Consider the following 16996-nt stretch of genomic DNA (forward strand, 5'->3'; position numbering starts at 1 on the left):
ATTTTTTAAATTTGTGGATTTAGGTTTTCAAACTATACCTAAGATATAGGTCAAAGTAGCCATCCACTGAATCATTTGGGGGTGAGTTGTAGCCTTTGAACTACTGTTGAAGCCTTTGGTCATAGCTTGATCCCGTTCCTAGTCTTGAAGAACTTTATCCCAGGGAAATTTCATGTTGGATTGCATGAGGGAGCAAATCTTTTGAATGGTGATTTCCCTGTGACTGTCTGCCAAAGCTAGCTTCCTTATTCCATCTGTCTGAATCTCTGAAATTTGATCACCTAGGTATGCTTATTCTTGGGTGTAGCTTTAACTAGATAAAGCTAATAATAGAGAATATAGTAGTAGCCAAATATTTCACTCATGACGAGCCAGGAACTGTCCTAAGGAATTTACACAATTAGATTTCTCTTGTAAGGATTAAAAAGTTGTTAATATTATTATTCCCATTTTACAGGTGGAAAAACAGGCTTAGAAAGGCTAAGTAACTTGCTTAACACAATACAGTTTGTAAGTGGCAAAGCCAGCTTTGCTTGACTCCAAAGCCCATTCCCTTGACTCGTGCTACCATGCTTCTCAATCGTGAGGACTTCCTGACAAAGATAGTTTTAGGAACTAATTGCTTAGCCTGGAAAGTAATAGGACAGCATGAAGCTACTGATCTCTTATAACAGCAAAACGCATTTTTCTAGTTTTCTAATTATGAATCCCAAATTTTGTTCTCATAAACACAGCTTAGCACTTATTCTTTCCTAACAGTGATAAATTATAATTTGTACCAAATTGAAAATATAAGATATAGGAAAAGTACTTCAATGTTGTTTCTTTGAAATTATTGCATTAGAGGAAGGACAAATATATCTGTGGATCTTTCAGTGGCAATATTATTTGGAGTCAGAAGACTCAGATTTTTTTTAATCCATTGTGGTACTTTGTAGAAGTGATTTAAGCTTTCGGAGTTTTAGTTTCTAATTTTGTAATATGTGTCATTTTTCTATACTCTAAAAGTGAGATTTAATGTTGTAAGTTGAAATGAGTTTGAGTTCTGAAGATTAAAGCTGTTATTACCATTAATGGTGCTGTAGGATTTTATCACTTCAGCTTACATGTTTAATAAAACCTCTTATTTCTTATTGCAAAGCATTAGGAAAAGGTAGTTATACATGTTCTTTTTCACGGAACATTGCTTTGTATAAAAATTATTTCCTGTTTTTAAAAATATGCATGTCATCTCTATTCTTCTCAATTAACTAGATAGAATATTCCATATAGTTTGTATCCATATTCCTAAAAAGTACCAATTTTATTTTCTTTTATCAAATTTATAGTGAGAGTAGAAGCCTTGGGTGATTAGATGCTAAGGTTCCACCATCCTACAAAAATATTGGTGTGTCAGGACAGGAACCATCCCCGAAGACAACTCATCAGACATGAAGGGGCATGGACAGTGGGTAGGAGAGAGATGCTGATGAAGAGTGAGCTAATTATATCAGGTGGACACTTGAGACTGTGTTGGCATCTCCTGTCTGGAGGGGGGATGGGAGAATAGAGAGAGTTGGAAGCTGGCAAAATTGTCACGCAAGGAGAGACTGGAAGGGCTGACTCATTAGGGGGAGAGCAAGTGGGAGTACGGAGTAAGATGTATATAAACTTATATGTGACAGTCTGACTTGATTTGTAAACATTCACTTGAAGCTCAATAAAAGTTAATAAAAAAAAAATATTGGTGTGTATGTGTGTGTGAGCCCTGGTGGCGCAATGGTTAAGAGCTCGGCTGCTAACCAAAAGGTCAGCAGTTCAAACCCACCAGCTGCTCCTTGGAAACCTTATGGGGCAGATCTACTGTGTCCTGTAGGGTTGCTATGAATTGGAATTGACTCAACAGCAATGGGTTTGGTTTGGTTTTTTGGTGTGTGTGTGTGTATAAACAAACACAGTGGCTCCATTATTATATAAAAATACAGAAGCTCCTTATTAAGTTAACAAAAAAATTTTTAATGCATAACGCTTTCTTTTGCTCATGTTGGTCTTTCAGGAGGATTTACAGTTGCTTAACTGTTGAAGACCAAATACGTAGTGGCAGCTTGAACCGTTGTTGTTAGGTGTAGTCGAGTCAGTTCCTACTCATAGTGACTCCACGTACAGTAGAATGAAACAGTGCCGATCCTGTGCCATCCTAATATTTCTTCCTATGTTTGAGCCCATTGTTACAGCCACTGTGTCAGTCCATCTCATTGAGGATCTTCCTCTTTTTTGCTGACTCTCTACCTTACCAAGTATACCCTTCTCCAGGGACTAGTCCTGTCTGATAATACGCCCAAAGTATGTGAGACGAAGTCTTGCCATCTGGTTCAAGATGGTGTACTGAGCACTTGAATTATGCTCTGGTCTCTACCTAAGCCTCATTAAAATAGAGTAGGGAGACATGAAAAGGAATAAATCTAAAATGGCAAATAAAAAAACGAAGGGAGAGTTAGGGGATCATCAGTAGACATGTGATTTCACCGGATTTCTGGAAGATGGAAAACAGATGTTAGGGATTAAACAGTGCAGGAAGCCACACCCCAGAATGTGCTACGAAGAGGCTGCAGTGAAATGGGAGCCATTTTTTCCCCCTGTGAGAACCCCAGAGAGCCTTCAGACTTAGTAGGCTGGACAGAGAACAGCTGAGTAATAGGACTGAAAACGGGGAGGTGAGGAAGTGAGTAATTGAAGAGCAATATAAAAAGCAGTTGTGGTACTAGTATCCACCTGCCTCTTCACCCATGCGAAATGGGAATGGGGGCAGTCAGGTGTATAATCCCAAGGAAAAGAGAAGTCTCTTTTTTAAAGAAATTAATTGAAATCTAAGGGAAGCTAGGGCTTCCAACATCATTGTTGGCTGTGGAACAGAGGTCAGCAAACTTTCTGGAAAGGGTCTGCTGACTAGTATTTTAGGGTTTGCAGGCCATAAGGTTATGGTTGTGTGATTGCTGTGGCATAGTCCTCTGTATTGTGTGTGTGTGTGTGTATGTGTATGTCACACCCCTTTAAAAGGGTCATGCAAAAACAATCTGGCCTATGTCTGTAGTTTGCTGCAGGCTTCTGGTTCAAATCCCTATGAGAGAATCTGCATTTCTAACAAGTTCCCAGCTAAGATTTGCATTTCTAACAAGTTTCAAGGAAGTTATACATAAGAATCACCCAGGAATCTCGTTAAAATGTAGATTCTGATTCAGTATATCTGGAGTAAAAGTACAAATGCTCAGCAGGGACCTTATTAGAAATGCAAGTTCTCAGCAGGGGTTTGAACTGGAACAGACAGGTTCAAAGCCCTGGTTTGGTGACATCCTGCTGTAGAATAAGGTCCTCTTCATTCTGCCATCCCATAACGTTGAAATCTGATAGCTGGCTCCCTACCAGCTCTTCCTGAAAATAAACCTGCCAAGTCAAATGTCCTATCCAGGTACATAGGGCACCTAATCCTACTTCCCACTCAGGGTGTGAGGTCTATTGGAAAACAGACCTACTTACACAACTGCAAAGGAATCCACGCCTCTCATCTAGAATAGTCAGCCAGCCAAGTACTGCGTGTTTAAATGTGAGCAGACATCCAGGGCTTAGCAAACATTTGAGGAAAAGCAACAAAGAGAAAGGCCAAGATAAACAGAAAAACATAATCCAAAGATTTGAGATGATGTTACATCACTAAAACAAGAACAGCTATGGAAAATGAATATTAAGAGAATAAAGAGCCATTTACAGATTAAAAACATGAGTGCTAAAGTTAAAAAAAAAAAAGTCAATGGCAGGGATAAAAGGTACAATTGAAAAAAAAAAAACAAAAACTCCTGGAACGTTTATCAAAAAACAGAAGGAAAATACAGTCGATTGTCATTATTCACAGTAGTTATGTTCTGTAAGATCCCACAAACACTGGGTTACTGAATACTGAACCAGCCTTGTTTGACCTCAGTTGGGCATATTTTATGAAGATTAAATTAGGTCTCATTCTCATAAAATTTTAGAATCTCGAGCATAAAATGTCTTAAATACTTCCAGGGAGGAAAAACAAGTTTACCCACAAGGTTTTAATAATGAGACTTACATCAGACTTTTCATCTATATCACTGGATATGGAAGAAAACAGAGCAATGTCGTCAAAATTGAGAAGAAATTGTTTCAATGTAAATTAATATGACCAGCCAAATACTATCATTCATATGTGAAGACAGAAGACAGATATCTTTAGTCATGCAGGAATTCAAAGTTTACTTCTATGGCATCATGTTTTAGGAAGTCAATTGATGATGCACTCCAGCAAAATGAAAGAGTAAACTAAAAAGGAAGACATGGAATATAAATCTAGGAAACTGAAACCAATCCAGAAGAACAATGAAAGGAAATTCTGGAATGACAGCTAAACTCAGTAGCCATTCTAGAGAACATTCAGTCTAGATTTGAGTAGGAAGTAAAGAAGGGCTTTGGAAGGAATGTCTCAGAAAATAAAAAGGGGGTACATATAATACATAATATGATTAAGATGTTCAATATTTGCGATGTTATTATGAAGCACATTATTCTGTAGCCAAAAGAAAAAGGAAACTCTAAATTGCAGGAAAACAAAAAGATATATAAAAAACATAGTACAAATAAGACGCAAATTAAAATGTGGTATGGTTTTAGTCGAGGAGCCCTGGTGGCATAAGAGTCAAGTGCTCAGCTGCTAACCAGAAGGTTGGTGGTTCAGACCCACCCAGCAGCTCTACAGGAAAAAAGATGAGACTAGGAAACCCAATGAGGTAGTTCTACTCTGTCATATAGGGCTGTTGGGTCAGAATGAATTCAACGGCACACAACAACAACATGACTTGAGTCAGCTTATAGAGTGTAAGAGAAATCTATTATCTTGATGTTAGAAATATTCTTTTGTAAGTGGCCCAGGTATTGTGACACTGAAACAAAAGAGGAAATTGTTATTCTTATGTACTACATGGATCTGCAGTGAATAATATTTATATAGGCATAATAATAAAAGTGTTAATAGGTTTTCAATTTTTAGGGTAAATTTAGAGACAAAGTATCCTAGACTTCATTAGAGTTATAGATCAGAAGTGTGAGTCCTGCTTTGTTCTTTTTCTTCAAGATTGCCTTGGCTGTTTGGAGCCTCTTGTAATTCCATATAAATTTGAATACTGGTTTTTCCATTTCTGCAAAGAAAAAAAACCAGTGCCGAGTCCAGAAGACTGTTGAAATTTTGATTGAGATCGTGTTGAATCACTTTGGATAGCATCGACATCTTAACAATGTTAAGTCTTACAATCCGCAATCATGGAATGCCTTCACATTTAAGTCTTCTTTGATCTCTTTCAGCAGTGTTTTTATACTTTTCTTTGTGTAAGTCTTTCACCTCTTGGTTAAGTTTATTCCTAGGTATTTTATTCTTTTAGATGCTGTTATAAGTAGAATTGTTTTCTTAATTTCCTTTTCAGATTGCTGTCCCTTGGCTTGCAGATGCATCTGCGTCTGTCATTAAATGGCCATCCTTCCTCTACCACTCTCTTTCTATGTATCTTCTTATTTATAAGAACACCAGTCATACAGGATTAAGACCCAACCTACTCTAGTATAACCTCATGCTGAAGAACTGATAACATCTTCAAAGACCCTATTTCCAAACAGGGTCACATTCACAGGTGCAGGGGTTAGGACTTTAACTTACCTTTTGGGGGGGACACAGTTTAATTCATAACAATCTTCAAAGGCTCCCCATTGCCTTTGAGGTAAAGTCTACAACCCGGAGCCTGCCTATTTTCCACTGTCTATTCTTGCCATTCTTTCCCTCACCATCCCACCCTCCTAAAAACCAACAGACACTCCCTCTCTCACACTCTGCCCACATCCCAGCCTGCTGATCTACCCGTAATCATCGGAACACACTAGGACTCTTTCCTCTGTGCCTTCGAGCATGCTGTAACCTCTGTCGAGAATGTTCATCCCTCTGTTTAAAAACTCCTACTCATTTTGCAGGCCTTAGCACAAATACTACTTCCTCTTAGAATCTTTACAGTTAAGTATTTCTTTTGTATGAACCAAACCCGTAGCCATTGATTTGTTTCTGACCCATAGCAACCCTGTAGGGCAGAGTAGAACCGCCCCACAGGGTTTCCAGGGAGAACGTGGTGAATTCAAACTGCCAGCCTTTTGGTTAGCAGCCGAACTCTTAACCACTACACCACCAGGGTTTCCTGTGTTAATATAGTAACATATATATGTGTCTGTGAGAATATATTAGCTAACATACTATTAACTAATATATTAAAAAAAAAAAACAAACCCAAACTCGTTGCCATCAAGTCGATTGTGACTCATAGCGACCCTATAGGACAGAGTAGAACTGCCCCATAGGATTTCCAAGGAACAGTGGTGGATTTGAACTGCTGACCTTTTGGTTAGCAGCCAAGCTCTTAACCACTGTGCCACCAGGCTTCCAATCAATATACTGAGTAAAATGAAATTGTCGTTTTTGTGTAAGTCAAGATAGGGTTTATATAAGTCAACTGTAAATATTGTTGTAATTATGTTTGTCATTATTCCACCCAACAAGAGACTGTTTAAGGGTAGTAGGCCACTTAGTACCTGTTTGTTGATAGATGGATGGACAAATAAATTGTTCTTAAAGACCAAGGCTTGCTTTTAGAGTGAAAAGTTAGCTTGGAAATCATCAGATTTTCGATTTTAAAATCACATGGTCCCCCAAATTTATTTGCATTGTTCAAAAAATAACCAATACAAAAACAACTGCCATGAGACATCTCCTAATAAATATACCTTGAATGTCATAGATGAAGTCACAGATTACCTCCCACAAATAATATAGTAGTCATTTCATGTTAGTGAACAGCATCATAGTTCCATAGTTCAGTAAAATAATAAAGGATATTGATTTTTTTTATAAAAACAATTTGAAATTCAAACGCTACGTAGCAAAATGATTTACATATAAAAGAAAGACCAGACTTGTTGGCCTGATGGAGACTGGAGAAAACCCTGAGAGTATGGACCCCAGACACCTTTTCAGCTCAATAATGTGGTTACTCCTGAGGTTCACTCTTCAGCAAAAGAGTGAACAGGACCATGCAACAAAATAAGACTAAAGGGGCTCACCAGCCCTGGGGCAGGGACTGGAAAGTAGGAGGGAACAGGAAAGCTATAATAGGGAACCCAGGGCTGAGAAGGGAGAGTGTTGACATGTCATAGGGTTGTTAAGCAATGCCATACAACAGTGTATGTACTAACTGATAAGAAACTAGTTTGTTCTGTAAACCTTCATCTAAAGTTCAATAAAAAAAGTAAAATGATTTAAATATAAACTAGTATTCATACATATTTATATATGTGTACATATAATAATTATTACTATGTAAAAACTGCCCTTGAATGTAGGAGATAATATGTAATAGTGGAAAGATTTGTTTTCCGAGTGTGGGATCATACGAGTTTATTTTAATGTTTTCTTAAAAAAAAAAAAAAAAACTAACAAACACAGTAGTTTCAGTGGTTTACATCAATCAAGTAGTGATGTTGTCTAAATTGTGGTTTTAGAAAAGATAACCATCTAAATGCTTCCGATACTTTAGATAATTATATGATGAAGAACCCTGTACCTCATTTAAACAAAAAAATTATAGTTTTTGTTAATATTAAAATTATGATTTTAAACTCATAGCTTTCCTTATGCATATATTATAGCTTTGCAATAATATTAGTATTAGCTCAATAATTATCATTTCATATATATATTTCCAATTGAACGTGGTGTTATATGTTCTGTTATTTCCTACTTTCAGTTTTATAAATTCTTCAAGCCATCATTTATATAAATTTTTATGTGGTTTGTAAGGAAATTCCTTTTCTTAAAAAACCTTGTTGGAACACTTGTCCATTAGCGCCACATTAAAATTCCTTTTCTTCCCAAACTTACACAACACTCTTGAATTATTCGGACACGCAAAGATAAGTAAGGAGTCTAAACAATGTGGTTTATTTCATAACTTTAGAAATTGGGCAGTGGTTTGGGAGTCCAGTTAGTACAACTCCTTTTCTAAATAAAATTCTGCTCCATTTGCAACTCTGAACGTGTGGACTTGAAAAGGGGTGGTTCCCTTGGCGGGTGCCTGACCTCTGTACACACCTTGGTCTTTGTCTCAATCTCACCCACACTGCAACCGTATAAATCAGATTTTTGACGTCAGTTCTAAAATGCCAGGCACAGCTGCTGTAGTCTGCAGTTTTCAAAAATTTTTGAGACGCTGTATGACCAGCAAAATTTATTTTTTGTGTGAATGTAAGTTTGAGGTAAGCCCTGTTTGTTTGGAAAAAAAAGAAACTCATAGAGTGAGCCAGTGATTATTTCAAGTTAAATATCAGTAGGTTTCATGTTCTGTCTCTACCCTGCCCCCACCTTGTCTGTATAAGAAAGCACTTGGCTTTGGGAGAAGACCTTGATATTACACCTGTGTTAGTAGGGCATTGTCAATTGAGATTTCTGTTAAAAGCCTTTGTGCTTAAATTAGGAGTAAATCCCCTTTATAAAACAAAATTGAGAGTTTATAGTCATACTGTAAGTATAAATCCATCTCTTCAAATATGTTTTGATTCCTTTGCTTCTGTTATAGCCGATGACTTCACACGCAAGCTCTTTGCTCTGCCAGATGGCAGGCATTTTTTAAAAGAAAGGCATGTATAGATTGGTAAACGTTATGTAATCCACAGTAAACTTGAGAGTACCTTCGTAGAAACCTTCAAGGTGTATAGAAATGCAAACATCTTAAACGCTGTTAAAGATTTTTCTGTAGTGTGTTTTTGGTCATTTTCAATAAACTGAAAATTTGGAAGGTAATGATTCTCCTTAAAAGTCAGATTAGAACTAGGCTTTACGAAAAAGCAAAAAGTCAATTCAGGTCATTCAGTTTCATTTACTGGCTCTTATCTTTCAGATATAATCTCATATCGTATACGACGACTTAACAGTGTTCATCAGAAATAAAACTTATTTTTCCAGAGAGAGATTTAAGATTACATTACACTATTTAGGTAGTGATTTGTATTTACTGCACTTATATTTTCTTTGTTTTTTTTTAGTTTATTTATACTTTTTTTTTTTAATTTATACTGTATTTATACTTTATAATAGAATTTATTATACTTTTAGTTTTATCGATTCAGATGTTTTTATTGATGTGTAGTAAGTATCTAAAAAATAGATGCTCTAACCAAAGAATTTTTTCACTGGTATACAAGTGTCTTAATTATTTGTTATGTTTAAAGAAGTATTGATATTAGAGTATTTTATAATGGCCCCCAAAGAAGACTTTCCTAAATTATTCATTTTAAACCATTTTAGGTGCTGCTTTCAACCCTAAACTTTTGGCCAAGAATGAAACTACTTAAATATTAAGATGCCAACAGGTAATTTCTCATAAGTTTTTACTTTTATCAATGTGTGTCATATAGCAATAGAACAAAAAATACTAATAATGCGTATTTAACACAAGGCTATATTTTTCTCACCCTCTGAAATTGTTTAGAAGTTCTGAAATATTTTGGTTTTGAAAGACCATCATTTATAAGACTTTTATTTTAGATTTATATATTTTGCTGCTTTTTTACAAGCTGTGACAACTTAATGGCTTACTCTATATCTGATAACAACTTCTCAAATAACAAATTAAACTGAAAAAAAAAAACAGATTCAAAGGTAGTGATTCGGATTAGGTAAGTTTTCTTTTCTGATAAATACTAGGTTGTTCAACCATGTCTGGTTATAATCCAGTTAAAATCAAGGATGACATTAATTTCAGCCAGAAGAAACATTCTAAGATAAACTTATACTCCATTCTCAATGGAATACTCAACCTGATGACTTTCTGATGCGATGTAATGTTAAGTGGGATTTTAGTCATTAGCCAAATTATTCCTGGAAAATTATAGGTATTACTAAAAGTTAGTTATAAAGAAGCATGGCACTGTGTGAGAAAGAAAAATATCTGGTTTCCTTTTTTCCACTGAAATTCATTGTAGCTCTGTTTTCCTCTTTCTGTTTTTATACTTTTATAGTTATATGATTTTATAGTTATAATATGATGTTGAAATAGAGTCTTCTAAATTATAAAGTAAAAAATTAAGTTTTCAAATTCAGGTTGTGGAGATATCTGGCTCATACCAATGATATCTTAATAATAGATATTGATATTTTAGTGGTAAATGTTAGATAATTTTTTAAAACTTAATGTTGTGTTTTTTTTTTAAGTGCCAAAATGGATGCCAAATAGGAGTAATGCCATTTTCTTCTTCACATCAGATGATTCTAGGTCATTTTCATAGACAGAAACAATCATGAAGCAATCATTTTAAAGCAATGTAATTACCTTTTTAAGGCTGAAAGATAAAGTAGTCAATAATTAGCTCTTCTAATCATAAGCAGGAGTATAGTGACTCAATTAATGTTACTACTGTTATTTTAAATATATCTACAATGGCTTTGGTGACCATAAGCCAAAGGAAAGGAATTTAAAAGGGGAGGGGAAGATGGAGAGGTACTAAGAAGAGAGGGAAGGCAAAGAGAATTGTAGAGGACAAGTCAAAGGTAAAGAAGATTGGAAGGATGGAAAAAGAGGAGGGTGAGAAAGAAAGGGAAGCAGAAAGAAATTCTTATCCTTTTTTGTCTTAATATTCTGAAGATTTTGGTTGTATATCAAGCGATCATTTAGGTTTTTAATGTTATTTTAGAACTTTAGATATGTCCTTACAGTTACTAGCTAAAATCTCCTTGTAAATCAAAATGTTCAAAGATTATTTTATTTTTGTTTTTTGATGTTAAGATTGTCATATATAGAAATATTTAGGATTATTTTTGAAATCAGAATTTACTTCAATTGTCTAAATCTTTTTCCTGCTGCAGTCTGAGATGTGAATGTGTTTGAGACCTAATAGAAAAGATAAGAATCTGCATCCTTGGAGTGGAGAGGATCCAGAGAGGAAGAAAGGGATTCAGACACTAAACATATCTTTAGTTGCTAAACAAAACTTCAGAAGCTCTGTACTAAATGAGAAAAAAAAAAAAAAGAAAGGCTGCTGTTTATTCCAAGATCCTGATCATCTCTTTTTGAACTAATATAGAGATTGCCTGTTTCTGTTCTATAGCTGTAAAGGGTCATAGTCTCAGAGATAGAAGTTCCTGCTTATCAAATAAGGAATGAGATTAAGTCTTTCATTTTGAGAATCAATTCTTCATTCTGATTTTTAGAATCACTACTGTAGTCGAAAGTAGTAATCCCTATTCCTTGTGGCATTAGAAAAGCTTTAATTTGCCTTTCTGTATTTCATATGTGTGTGTTTGTGTGTTGTAGATCACGAAGAACCCTGTGGTCTCAATCACAGATCATTTTGCCTGAATGGGGGAATTTGTTATGTGATACCTACTATTCCCAGCCCGTTTTGTAGGTGAGTGAAATGGACTCGGGGGAGAGGGTAATTTTATTTTCTATCATCCTCTAACTTCTTTGAGAAATGATAAGCAGTGAACAAAATGTGTAAGATGAAGTGTGAGGAATATTCTTTTATTTTTATATAGAACAAAATTGTATTTTTAAAACAAAGTGACACATCAAAATCTCACTTGCCAAGGTGTTTACTTTGAAAATTGGTAGTAGCAATTTGTAGTAGATTAAAATGGGTTTTTAATAATCCATTTTCATGAACTCTATCTTAACAATTTAGGGAAAACATTCTATGTTTACTATGGCTGACAAAACAGAGAACTTGCTAATGTAGACTAGCCCACCGTGAGAGATTTTGCTATGATTTTAGAACACACAGATGCATAACTGTGTTGATACCAAAACTTAAGCTTGATATATCAGAAAGAAAATGAAGACAAATTTTTCTAATGGTGGCAGCAAATTAAAAAAAGAAGCATGTCTTAACCACTATTGCTGAAAATAATATGATTCACTTTGGGAGTATAGACATAACCAGTGATCACTAAAAGACTTCAAAATAACGTTTGTGCAGCTGGCTTCCCGTGAGTTTGTTTGAGTTGGATTTAAGGGGGATAGAATACCCTTCTTTCAGTACATGAGTTAGCAACATAGTACTCCCACTGAGGCCCATGGGCGTTAGCGAACAGAGCACCTAAGGAACCTCAAGTTATTTTTCAGCATGTGTGTGAAATACTGTTTTTATTCTTTAACTTAATCTAGATTTAAGATCTTACTAAATAAAAGGATAGAAAAGTAAAATTTCAAAAATAAAATAGGAAAAGGAACAGAAATTGGGATTTAAATCTGGAGAAGAGTAAGAGGAATAACCTCACAATAATCTCAAGAAGTTTTTAAGGAATTTCATATGGAGAATAGTGATTAGATATTTTTCCTCTCAAGTGGATATTTAAAGGAAAGGGATGGAGGAACAAACTGATAATTATTTAATGCCTGCCATTTGCTAGACAATAAAAAAAACAATATTCTTCTTTAATTTTTTAATCCCTTTACTGAGATAATCTTTTCGTAATAAACTACATTCACTTAAAGTGCACAATTAATGAATTTTGACAAATGTTTGCACCTGTGAAATTGCCACTACCACATCAAGATACGGAACATTTCCATCACCCTAAAAAGTTTCTTTAGCAACCCTATCCTTGATTGATGTTTTTATATTTCATTCTCCTAAAAACCTTAGGGAAAAAGGGGTAGGAAATAGAGAAAATAAGGGGAAAATGAGAAATTAAGGGACTTGACAAAGGCCATAAATCTCAGAAAAAATTGAAGAAATGGCTTTTAAGTACAACTCCTGAGATTCACTTAACCTTATTATTCATTCTGAATCCTTTTTAAGGGACTATGGCATGTGGCATTCATAAAATGAAACTAAAATGCTTATCAGAACAAAAGCATTTAATAATTCAGAGATACAAACATTTTATATCTTGATCTGGGTGGTGGTTACATGAGTGAAAAACTATTTTTTCTCTGTTGAATTGCCTTTGCCCCTTTGTCAAAAATCAATTGACCATATAAGCGTGGGTCTGTTTATGGACTGTTCTAGTCCATTGACTTATATACCTACCTATTTGCCAATACCAAGCAGTCTTGTTAACTGTAGCTCGCTCTGTAAGTCTTAAAATCAGGTAATATGAATCCTTAAATTTGTTCTTCAGCTCATTGATTTTTAGCCTTCTTTTCTAGTATGCAATATTTACCAATAAAAATTTCCAAATATGCTTTAGCTGCATTTTACAAATTTTATACTATTGTTCACTTTTAAGTTTAAAACAAATTTTCCCGTTATGCTTCTTTTTTTATATATAATTTTATTGTGCTTTAGGTGAAAGTTCATAGCGCAAATATGCTTTCTTCTTTAACATAGGAATTTTTGTTATCTGTCTTATTTATATCTAATTTAATTGCATTGTGAGCAGACTACTTGCTCCATCAAGCTGCACAATTAGTATTTGTCTGTTTACTATATGTCTGTTATGTTGTTAGTTGCCATGGATTCGATTCTGACTCATGTCGACCTCATGTGTGCAGAATAGAACTGCTCTGTTATACATTGATGGAAAAGTTGAAAGAAAGAATTAAGAGTACTGAATTTTGGAGAGTTGTTGAAATGGGAAGAATCCTAGGTTTTCGCTTGCTTTTGTACCTCGAATAGATGTGTTTTTATCATATTTTCAAAAAGTTACCAATGAAAGGTAATGGGCAACCACACAAGATTTAGGAAGGTAATGGGCAACCACACAAGATTTAGGAATACTCCTAATTTCTTCCTGATATCACAGTTTAAGAGTAACATGTTGTTAGTTGCTTTAGTTGGCTCTGACTCATGATGACCCCACGTACAACAGAATGAAAAGCTACTAGGTCACTCACCATCTTCACAATCATTGGTGTGCTCAAGTCCATTGTTGCAGCCACTGTGCATTTTGAGTGCCTTTCCGCCTAGGGGGCTCATTTTCCAGTACCATATCAAACAGTATTCTGTTGTGATCCATTGGATTTCATTGGCTAAATAGAAGTAGATTGCCAGACCTTTCTTCCTAGCTTACCTTACTCTGGCATCTCTGCTGAAACCTATCTACCATAGGTGACCCTGCTAGTATTTGAAATACCAGTCGCATAGCTTCCGGCAAAATGCAAGTCACCACAGTACGACTGATGGATGGGTAACCAAAAAACCCACTGCCATCGAGTCAATTCCGACTCATAGTGACCCTATAGGACAGATTAGAACTGCCTGTAGAGTTTCCGAGGAGCACCTGGTGGATTCAAACTGCCGACCTCTTGGTTCTGTATAGAATATTTTATTTCATTTTTTTTTTTTTGTCTTTCTTGTCACTGAGAAACCCTAGACTCGTTTGACTCCATCATTGCCCCCCTTGTCCAGTTATCAAATCCTAATTCTGTCCTTTCTCTCTCTCATCTCTCTGTTCTTACTCTAGTTATACTAACTCAGACTTCTTTAACCCCTGCTTTTTTTTTTTTTTACCTATAGGAATAGGCCCCTAAGCAATTTTCCTGGAGCTTTTTTATCACTACCCCTGCTAAAACAAAACAGAACAGAAAAACTTCAGCGATAGCCCCTGTACCCACCCATCTATCCCCTATGGAATGACATCTCACTTCAGCCTAGCATTAGAGCCCCAGTCTACCTTTGCAGCCTTCGCTTCTCCTTTAGGCTGTGTTCTAACCAGAACCATTCACTGTTCATGTTAGTGATACTTTGCCTTACGTTGCCTGCCTTGGATTTGTAACTGCTCTTCTGCCTTTTCTTCCCATCCATGCATATTCAAATCCTACTTATATTTCAAGGCTACCTCCTCCCTAATCCCAATCAGAATTTCTCTCTCCCTCCTCTGAATTTCCAGAGCAATATATGGAATTTATTACTTTATATTTTGTATCATTTATATACTCATCTTACCTGCTTTATTGAACTATAACTATTATCACTCCATACCACCACCTATGCCTGTCGCGGATAACAATGTAAATAATTATTGACCAAATAGATATCCAGCTTGTAGAAATAATTTCATCTCTGAATCAGGGGTTAGTATATTTTTCTTGAATGAAATGGGTAAGTGAATTAATAAACGAAATAATTACAAATACTACAATGGCAATAATCAAATATATTTTCCAAAATTAGTCTTATCATAGTCATCTCTCTTCCTGTCATCTTTATTATTTTTCTTCTCTGTACTTTTCTTTGAGCATAATCTAGTTTTCCTTATCTAATTTCTAATTTCTTACATCAGTCCCTTAGCTTACTGATTTTTTTTTTTTCATTTAGCTAATATTTTTTAAGAGGTCCACATGATATGAGTATTTGGGTATTGAGATTTACTTTGTGGCCTGGTTGACGGGCAGTATTTTTATGTGTAATAGAGATGAGTGTAGATGCTTTAATTGATGCGTACAGAGCTTTATATATATTCTTTAGATCAAACGATTATGCTGTTCAAATCTCTGTATCGTTACTAATTTTTTTCTGCTTGACTTAGTGACAACTGAAGAAATCCTGTCAAAATTTCTCACTGTAATTTGGGTCTTCAACATCTCACAATTTCTAATTTTTGCTTAAAATATTTTGAGGTGATATTATTAACCTCATATAATTTAGAGTGATTGTTCTGGTGAAATATTCCTCTTATCACTATATATTGAGTTTCTTTATCCGTAATTATGCTTTTTTACCTTAGTTTATTTCATCTGTTACTAATGTAACTGTACCAGCTTTCACTTGTTAAGTATTTGGTATAATTTTTTTTTGGGGGGGTTCCACTTTTCATTAAGTGTGTATGTAAACATAGTTGGACTTTAAAAAAAAACAATCTAATAATTTCTCTTTTAATCAGAGTTAAATTACACTTATTATGGTTATTGCTGATATTTTGGTTAATTTTTGCCATCTGGTTTTGTGATTTCTATTTACCATGCTTTTCTGGTGGTTTCTTTTAATTCTTTTCTGTCTTCTATTAGAATAATTGGGTTTTCTTTATTTTTCCACCCTGTATTCCTTTAGCTTTATTTTCATTAACATGTCTTGAAATCAATTGTAGTTAGTTGTGTTCAATATTTTTTAGCACAAGAGGAAAGAATAGGAAAAGAAAATATTAGAGTACTTAGTGCATAGAAAGTCCTACTACTGCTTGTGAAACTTTCGTTTCAGGTGGTCTGTGTGTGTGTGCGCTCGCCTGTGTCTGTGATTTGTCTGCTTTTCAAATTTTATGACATAGTGTTTATTATTCCCTTATCCTTTTATCTTCTGCTGCATCTATCAGTATGTCATCATCTCAAAAATGGATACTGATTATTTATTACCTCTTTCTTTTTTTCCTGGATTGCTAATTTGATTAGTTTTTTCAAAGAACCAGCTTTTGATTTTATCTTCTGTATATAAAAAAAAAACAAAACAAAACCACTGCCATCGAGTCGATTCCAACTCATAGCAACCCTATAGGACAGAGTAGAACTGCCCCATAGAGTTTCCAAGGAGCGCCTGGTGGATTCAAACTGCCGACCTCTTGGTTCTGTATAGAATATTTTATTTCATTATTTTTTTGTTCTTCATTATTTCCTTCCTTTAGGTTTATTTTATTGTTTTTTTTAGCAATTTTAGGTTGGAATCTAGCTTTTCTTTGATATTCAGCCTTTTTTCTAACATAACCACATAAAGTTATATAAAAAAAGTTATATATTTGTCACAAAATGCTGCTTTCACTGAACATGACATGTTTTAGATGTAATTTTGTTATCCAAATCTAAGTATTTTCAAGTTTCATTTAGGATTTCTTCTTTGCTTGAATTAATTAACGTAGTTAGTGTTTTTTAATTTCCAAACCCATTTTTTAAACTACCGTTTTTTGGTTTAGTCAGTGTTTTTTTCATTCCCAAATGCATTTTTAAAACTACCTAGTAAATGGTCTAAGTTATATGTAAGAATGTAT

At 34.8% G+C, this 16996-nt stretch overlaps 1 protein-coding gene across 3 annotated transcripts in view; it reads left to right on the forward strand.

Moving 5' to 3' along the window:
- Positions 1–16996, forward strand: part of NRG4 (neuregulin 4) — a 129111-nt gene that overhangs the window by 11249 nt on the left and 100866 nt on the right. For all 3 annotated transcript variants that reach the window (XR_007512462.1, XR_007512461.1, XM_049852878.1), the window contains exons 2-3: positions 9386–9450; positions 11391–11484. Coding sequence is in view for 1 of the 3 variants with exons in the window: in XM_049852878.1 (XP_049708835.1) it covers positions 9441–9450; positions 11391–11484 (104 nt within the window). In the remaining 2 variants the exon portion in view is untranslated. The remainder of the gene's footprint in view (positions 1–9385; positions 9451–11390; positions 11485–16996) is intronic.

This window comes from Elephas maximus, chromosome 13 (assembly GCF_024166365.1).
Source record: "Elephas maximus indicus isolate mEleMax1 chromosome 13, mEleMax1 primary haplotype, whole genome shotgun sequence".
In the NCBI taxonomy this organism is placed as follows: Eukaryota; Metazoa; Chordata; class Mammalia; order Proboscidea; family Elephantidae; genus Elephas; species Elephas maximus.